The following is a 9,288-nucleotide window of genomic DNA, read 5'->3' on the forward strand; positions in this document are numbered from 1 at the left end:
TTTCAAATTGGCAAGTTTTGTAAATCAAATCCCGAGTCCAGACAACAGCAATTTTGCATCAGTTCTAAGGGTAGTAGGGTTTAACGTCGCGCCGACACAATTATATAGATCATACGGCGACTTTCCAACTTTGATGGTTGAGGAAGACCACAGACTGGCATTTCACTAGGAACTATTAGCCTTTTATTTTCTTTCTACTTGCTTCGTCAATTTATAATAGAACTTTCATGAAAAGTTTGTGCAATAAAAAGTGATGTTCTATAAAGATACGATATGTGAATTGGTCGACTTTTGCACGAAAGTATTTCATTAAGTGGCCTATAACGTATATGCCATGATTTTCTCATGCTGACGCGATAATAATGCATGTAATTTATGTTTAAGATGAAGTATGGACCAAGACTAAACAGTGATTTGTTTGTATATAACAATGGATATAATAAACTATTAACCGTACGGTTTGTTTGTTGACTTAATGGTAACTGTTTAGTTTCGTAGTTTAAGTATTCCCTCAAGATAACCATTACTCTTTATTTAAATCACTGACAGATCCCAAGAAAAGGCTATCTCACATAATGTGCGAACCAAACACGGTGTGGAACATATCGACGGCTCAGTGCGAAACATTTGTATCTTATTTTCTATTATCATTTATATACAATTATATATTAGTTTCGCGCTCAACCCACGGTATGTGATGCCATAATGTACATTACCATCTATAAACTGCAATTATATTTTTATGGTTATTTTTAGGGTTTAATGAGATGAACACGTGATCTTATCAGGTGACCAGGCAGACTTTCAGAGTACATCAAATAAAATTCTGTCACTGGTTCATAATAAGGGTGGTTTAAATTAGAGAGCATTAAAACCTGTGGTCCAGTCGCTGTAGAATAATAATTAAACTTCAGCTTCCAGGTAAGTTTCGTTTAATTTATTAATTCTACTGCACTACACCACATAGTCTTAAATGAGAGTTCAAATGCCATGGCAGCATTTTAATAAAAACAAAATATTCTTAAAATTTACCGGGTATTGATATTAACAGAATAAATTCTGGATAATGTTCTACAGATATGAATGTACCGATTATTCCAAATCACGCATAATTACTATTTTGTAAACTATTAGCGAACGAACACCTGCAAATTATCCCGTCGGCAAACACTCTTCTATACAATCCTACCAGTGATATATTTATTTATTTATTTATTTATTTATTTATTTATATCTTATTCAGATAATTCAAGATATACCAACATGAGATAAATACATAACCTCATCATTTATGCCGTCATTCATATGACTGAAAAATTGTTGAGAAAGAAGTTAAACCCGAACACACACACTCCTCATTTGTGATAAATTATTTCACTGCCACTATAGAAGTTGATATATTCTGCTAATTCTTTACCACATGATGAAGAAAAAGGTATAGAGAACTAGTCCTATACTAGTATGTATATGATCCCACATAAGCGTAAACCTAAATTTGCAAATACCGAAAACTGCAGAAAGTGGTTAAGTAACATACCAGAAAGGTACCAACGTTTCAGCCAAATATATAGTAAACATATTTGAGCCGCGCCATGAGAAAACCAACATAGTGGGTTTGCGACCAGCACGAATCCAGACCAGCCTGCGCATCCGCGCAGTCTGGTCAGGATCCATGCTGTTCGCTAACAGTTTCTCTAATTCCAATAGGCTTTAAAAGCGAACAGCATGGATCCTGACCAGACTGCGCGGATGCGCAGGCTGGTCTGGATCCATGCTGGTCGCAAACCCACTATGTTGGTTTTCTCATGACACGGCTCATTTATTGGTTGACTTATGCAACCGTTTTTAAGAACAATATTCCGAAAAAATGATGAACATTACCTTATAAACAATTTAACTGATAATTTAGCTCAGATCAGTGAGTTTTTATTGTTAATTTCCCTCTCAATTTATGTTTACTAAGATCTTTGTGAAGCCATGCTGCGTTCTTTGAATGCGGCCGTTCCTGTTCGGCTTTTGTCCGTGTTTGTCCTTGATATATAAATTCAATAATATCTTAACGTCGGAAGTGATGAAAATAAGAGAAAAATTGGTATTACTCTGATATCAATTTAACATTCATTTATTGGTAAGCAAAACTTCTGCACATTCAAAATCATACTGATTACACACATTGATAAGTCATTCTTAGCGCACTGTTACAAACAAGAAAAACACCAACTATGAAAATATGCCTGAAATATCAAATTCATAAAAAAAAATATGATAAAAACCTATTTCCAAGTGGGTGAAATCTAGTACAAGGAAACTTAAGATAATCCATATGGACGGTTTTCGACAGAAGCACCAGCGGGAAAATCGTCCTTCAGAACATTTTAAATGGTATTAAATTGATTTCATGCCAATGACTTAATTTTAGAGACTGTGATCAGAATCACTCAAATATATATTCAAGTGGTCAAAATTATTTCATTAGGTTAATGACAAATCACCTGGGAAAAAACACAGTTTTCAAAAATCGGATGAGGACACTTTATACATATATATCAACATTAGAAACAAAAAAAAACAACATAAGACAGAAACAGAAAACGGCGAAAAAAAAATAAATAACAACAAAAACTTGAAAGTACAGTTATAGCATCTACAGACAGTCAACATATATAAACATACACTTTAAAATGCAATATCTCTCTCTAGCAGACACACAAATATGACGATTAAAAACAATACCAGTAAGAAGTGCAGTACAAGGAAAATGTGTGTTGACCATCATGTTAAAACGAAATGCCATATAAATGTTAATTTACATGGTAACGACCTCGTGCGTTTTGGGGATTTATGTTTCTTTCTTCTTGTAAAATAAACGGCTAATATTTGCACTTTAGGATACTTTAATTTAATTATTGAATACTAGTATATTCTTAGTATATTGTTTATTGTATACAAAACAAGGATAAAATACCAACAGGGAAAGCCACGTTCCAGAAACGCAGCCTCCATAACGTTAACCAGCACGCGGACGTACACGACCAAAATACACACACTCACACACTTGCACAAACGAAACAAATAAAGGAACACAAAAGCATTTATTTTGAAGGTGACAACAGATGATCTACTTATGTGACGATTCCCAAAGATGATTACAAAGTTCAAGGACCATTATGTCGACAGTTGCACAGCTTTCCTCCTCCAAGCATGAGGCCAGATCTCTCACATTTTGCGCAACACACTGGAATAATGTTGATGTATCCAACGTAACCCTTGTTTGGTCCTTTCAAACAGGTCTCGCATTGCTCGCCTTTCCAACAATCTCCCTTTATGTCTGAAATAGGAAAACAACTATAAATAATATATCAAACATGCAGATATAAAATGGGATTTAAGCGCTTAATAAAATTATTACCTGAAATTGTATATTAAAAATACATAAAGGTTTAATTTCAGCATTTGCAAAAATTTAGAAGCTATTTCTATTGTTAGTTATACAAAACAAAGATATTCAATGAGTTCTCTGTAATATTTATTATCATACATTCGTCTAGTCTGTGAACCTATAAGATATAAATACTTATAAATATGTAATTACGCACTAAAAATGTATGTAAAATTAAAATGAATTAAGCTTATGTATCCTTGATTGTTATTTCGGCACGATTCGGCTAAGCCAAAAGGAAAGGAAAATGTATTTCCATCGTCATTATAATCGGATGAATTAGAGAAGAAACTGCTTTAATTTGTAACATTTATATTTATGTTAACAAAAATCATTGAAAAATAAAAAACGATATTACAGAAGTCAACCTTTCTTCCAATATATGTATACACAGACGTCAAACATAAAAATAGAATTTCTAGAATAAATCCTACCTTTCGGATAATAGCAAGTGCAATATGGTCTTCCGTCACTACGTCTGTTTCCGGCCTTGCAGTATTTGCTGCACCCAGAGCAACACACCTTTACATCCCTTTTGCCAAGCCGTACCATCTTGAAATGACCCTTAGAGCATTTCTCACAGTCTGTCCCGAATTTGCAGTTTGCTGATCAGTGGTAAAAAATAAAGATTACATTTTATTCACAAATAGCGTTTTTAATTGTCACAATAAATCAATAAAAGGGAGATCTTTTGGAATCCGCAAAATAACAGCAGATTCGCTTTCAGTAACGCTTCGTTCGTAAAAGGTAAAGAAATGTGAAACACCTTTCGCAGTCCTCGCACGCGATACCCTGCACGTGATACCCTGGGATTCTATCATAAAAGAACATTGAAAGGACTCAGTCATCCCAAAGGATCGGAAAAAATAACACCACATTGTCTAAGCATAAATGAGCCGCACCATGAGAAAACCAACATAGTGCATTTGCGACCAGCATGGATCCAGACCAGCCTGCGCATCCGCGCAGTCTGGTCAGGATCCATGCTGTTCGCTTTCAAAGCCTATAGCAATTAGAGAAACCGTTAGCGATAAGCATGAATCCTGACCAGACTGCGCGTATGCGCAGGTTCGTCTGGAGCCATGCTGGTCGCAATGCACTATGTTGGTTTTCTCATGGTGCGGCTCAAATCAGTTTCTTAAACAGGCGGTGTATTTCTCACACACATAATGCAATAATTTATTTGAATAAAACGTTTGAAATATTGACTCAGCTAGCCTGGCTCCCTGTCTGCATGGTTATTTTTTTATATAAATACTGCAAGCAAAATAAGAAAATCTTTAGCCTCTAAAATAGCACATTTTATCTGATGGCTGATCGGAGCCAGGGGCAATAAAAAAGTCAATGTAGAAACAACCTGCTGGAGTTACTTCCCTCTTAATGAATAAACATAAATATGTAAATAAGAACAAACATAGGGACGGGGGCGAGTCTATGACTCAGCATTCAGTACAGTTTTAATGTCATGACAAGAATTTACTAACGATTTTAGACTTAGACTAACGAAATTAAAAACTTCCAGTCGTTTATTATTAATGACCCTTGTGATCCGAAACATTGCATAAAGCAATATAGTTAAACATAATCCTACAATTGAGAAACAATTTAGGAAACTGAAAATTTTATGGGTTTTTTTTTTCGTCCAAGTCTGCAAGTTTCATACTCGGGTTATCGATGAATACCACCTTTGATAATTATACAAATGCAAGTTACACGTGCATATGTTAGCTGATGTGCCTTAATAGTTTATCTGCATTAATTAAATACTCACAACGTGCTCCATTTACAGATACGCATGCATATATAACCACGAGAAGCACCAAGACGCCAATTTTCGTGATATTCTGAAAAGGAATGTCAATATGTAGAAGATATTTCACACTGAATTTATACATGTATAAATGAGTTAAATAAAGTATAATAACATGCGAGACTTCTCTTTATCACATGTTAGTTCTCTTTTGTGAACATATCGAATGTCTTATTTCTTTACTTATTAAAAGTCAAAGTCGATACACTAGCTGAATACCCAAAATACGTGATTTTGCCTTTATTTCACCCCTACGACGTCAATAACGTGATTACACGTTGAGTAGCGAGACGATCTATATATAGCCTTTTATAAGAAATGTATTTAAGCCGTGCCGTGGGAAACCCAACATAGTGGTTTGCGACCGGCTTGGATCCAGACCAGCCTGCGCATCCGCGTTAGCGAACAGCATGGATCCTGACCAGACTGCGCGGATGCTATGTTGGTTTTCTCATGCGCGGCTCGTTTAAATTTAACCAATTACGTTAATGAATAGACAGATTTCTCAAATTTTCTGACGCTGTACAACCACAGTGTCTATAACGGGTCTATAACGTAACCAAATCACGAATCAGTGTTTTAAGGCTGATATTTCGTAAGAACGATGAAAATATATACTTTAATTTTTAATGCTTCCTGCTCTCTTTTACTTTACATCTTAACCTTTAATGCGTCTCGAACTCTTTTGAAAGCTGCTCCATTTTTTTTACATATTTCATATTCGTGTTTTAAAGATAAAATGCCCGAAAGCGATATAATCAATTTGCCTTTATTTTTCATTAGCACTTACTAAGTTAATAATAGAATCAAGGAGTCTTCTAAATTCCCAATATGAAGACATGCTTCTTTAAAAAGTTAGTTGTCTCGTCTCTGAATAATATCATTATATTCTCACATCGTGAAGTAGGCTCACAAATGAACTTCAGACAACAGTCTTTGAATTCGAGCTGAAACTAATGTTAATTATCAAGGTAATTAGAAGTATAAATAGCATACCGTATTTATTTTGTCCATGTTTTTCATTCAAGTGTTTCAACAATGTGGATTAAAATGACAGTCGCAAACTGTTAAAGTTTACTGAATAAATTTTACTTTATTTCAAATCTATTTATATAGGCAAAGAGAGAAACGTTAGAAAAAAAAAATGGTTAGAAAAAAAATGGTTAAGGATGTGGCTTATGATGGGGATTTATTATTAATTTGCTTACGTGCAATTATTACTTTGCATTGTTTTTGTGTGGAATAAAGTAATGAGTTATTTTGTTGTTTTGGCTTTGTCTTCTTAGAATGGATCGGAATAAAAATCCCTTTTGAGTTTTTCTCATGATTTCAGATTTATTTTTACTGCCATAATAACAGCTGCACGTGTCGTTGTAAGCCAGAATACAACACTGTGTTCTGACATCTCTTTCGGATACAGCACTCGCATACAGCACACGCAAGTAGACTCCAGTTATTCAAAATATAGAATTTAATGTTAGAAAAAATATATGCTAATTTCTTAAGAAAGGCGTGTCAGAAAAGTAAATAACTTGACAAGCCGCGCGTGTATTCTAAAAACTTTGTCAATATTTTGTTTGTTATTATTTTAAAAACTGTCCCAAATATCAGACAGGTGTGCAGAATGGATGTTTACACGATATTTATGCATTTCGATGCATCTATCAAATAATATTATAACTTTTTTCTTGAATGTTTCAGTTTTTTTTGGGTCAATTTCTTTTAAAAAATTTAAATAATCATCAATAATATTGGCAATGACACATCGTTTAAAACGATCCATGTTAAGATTGGCACTTACATGTCATTTGAAACAGTCATTGATAATACTGTGTGCCAAATGTGTTTTGGGATGACAGATGATAATATTGAGCCGCGCCATGAGAAAACCAACATAGTGCGTTTGCGACCAGCATGGATCCACGCAGTCTGGTCAGGATCCGCTTTCAAAGCCTATTGCAGTTAGAGAAACCGTTAGCGAACAGCATGGATCCTGACCAGACTGCGCGGATGCGCAGGCTGGTCTGGATCCATGCTGCTCGCAAACACACTATGTTGGTTTCCCATGGCGCGGCTCATATTATTGTATATTTATCATCTTGTCTTCTGTCTTGCGAAGAACGATGTTGAACTATTTTATTACAAAGCTTGGCATATCCATACTTACCAGACTCATTTTGGAGAACTCTCTTGGACAGTGTATTAGTTTATTAAAGGTCTGCCACTGTCTGCTGTAATAGGTAATGAATTACTGGCTTTTGAGATATACATGTATATGCGAAATGGTCCTATAGGTTGACATTATTACGAATTTAACATTGTTGTTAGAAATGTTATCACGCATAAGCATTTTTATATGTTATCCAGTATCATTGCATGGTTTGTAATTTGTATATACATATTATGTATTCTATTCGTCTCTTCGTGTTATGAAGGATTAAAGAATTAGTTAACTAATCAAAACGCCATTTAAAACAACCATTGATAATAGTTGTATTTATATGTAATTGATGATATTGGCATTGACAAGTCATTTATAACAATCGTTGATAATATTGGCATTTCTATGTCTTTTAAAACAATCGTTTATGATATTTACATTTACAAGTTATTGAAAAACAGTAATTTTTAATATGACATTTTATGTCATTTAAGACAATCATTAATTATGTGGCATTTGTTGTTTTAAAACAGTCATTGATAATATCTGCATTTGTAAGTAATTTGAAACAGTCATTGGTAATATTTGCCTTTGTAAATCATTTGAAACAGTCATTAGTAATATTCATATTTAATGTCATTCAAAACAATCATTGCTAAAAATATATTGGCATTTTACGTCATTTAAAACAACCATTGTCAATATTGTGTGCCAAAAATGTTCCGGGATGACAGAAACTTCTTTTCTTCAGTCTTGCAGATGACTTTTCTCAAACACTACGCCAAATTGCTGTTCGTGGAGTAACTGTTTAGATAACGTACACATTTTCGCAGTTGGGCGAAGTGTGAGAGAAAAGTACTTAGAACTGATTGCAGGCGTTTTGTGTGAACGAAATCACTCATTTGCTGTCTTCGACGCTCTTTATCTTATGAAAATCCGTCAAGTAGTAAGGAAAAATACAGGCAAAATGTTGCTTCAATCGGGACATTGTCTCCGTGTGTACGGTATCCAAAAGTCACGTGGGTTGCCACCCTGGTGTAGGGTTCTCCAGTGTTCTTTAGGAGTAGGGTACATTTATGTAATTTGTGAGTAGGATAGACGTATGGTATGTACATGGTGTGTACTGTAAACATTGGAACATGGTGAGTACGGTATGGAGCAGGATATATGTACATGCAAGTATATGGTTAATACAATATGCATATGTATCTGGTGAGCAGGGCACCTGTGTACCTGCTGAGTAGAGTACACTTATGCACGCGACGAATACGGTCACATGTGAACATGGTAAGTAGGGAACATGGTGACTATAGGGTACATCTGTGTTCTTTAGGAGTAGAATATATTTGAACTGGTGAGTAGAATACATATATATAATATTTTGAGTAAAGTAAATGTATGTACATGATGAGTAGCGTATAAATTTATACATGGTGTTTGTTGTACATACGTGTTCGTGAGGAGTAGGATATATCACACTTTTTTGGTAACAAAATTATCTGTGTTGAAATTCATTTCCCTCGTTTTATGTATCAAATCAGTTACACATGCGAATGTACAATCATATGGAAATACTAATCTCCGTGTAACACAAATGAGAGATGAGCGGTAAATGAAATGGCTCGACACATTCAGTCGTTTAGTTGCAGACACAGGTGGCAGTAACGTACCTAGGATACAATATGGGCCATGAGCCCTATACACTTAAATTTATTACAATTATGTTTTATGAGAGAAAATATGACAAAAAGCCATTTTGAAAAAAAAAAAAATGCAACTGTGACAATGAGCCATTAGAAAGGTAAGTAAGAACAGTTTGACATGTGCATTGCTTCCAGGTCCGTATTTTTATTTCAAAACAATATTTCTTTATCAATG

The 9,288-nt window shown here is 34.6% G+C and overlaps 1 protein-coding gene across 1 annotated transcript; it reads right to left on the reverse strand.

Moving 5' to 3' along the window:
* Positions 1-3,017: 3,017 nt before the first annotated feature.
* On the reverse strand, positions 3,018-6,314 carry LOC128558156 (uncharacterized). The gene is made up of 4 exons (XM_053547020.1): positions 6,246-6,314; positions 5,211-5,283; positions 3,874-4,044; positions 3,018-3,328 (listed from the first exon to the last, which is right to left on the reverse strand). Exons 1-4 carry the CDS (start codon positions 6,270-6,272, stop codon positions 3,156-3,158), a joined length of 444 nt encoding a protein of 147 aa, XP_053402995.1. The 5' UTR covers positions 6,273-6,314; the 3' UTR covers positions 3,018-3,155.
* Between the last annotated feature and the right edge of the window lie 2,974 nt (positions 6,315-9,288).

This window comes from Mercenaria mercenaria, chromosome 6, assembly GCF_021730395.1.
Source record: "Mercenaria mercenaria strain notata chromosome 6, MADL_Memer_1, whole genome shotgun sequence".
NCBI lineage: Eukaryota > Metazoa > Mollusca > Bivalvia > Venerida > Veneridae > Mercenaria > Mercenaria mercenaria.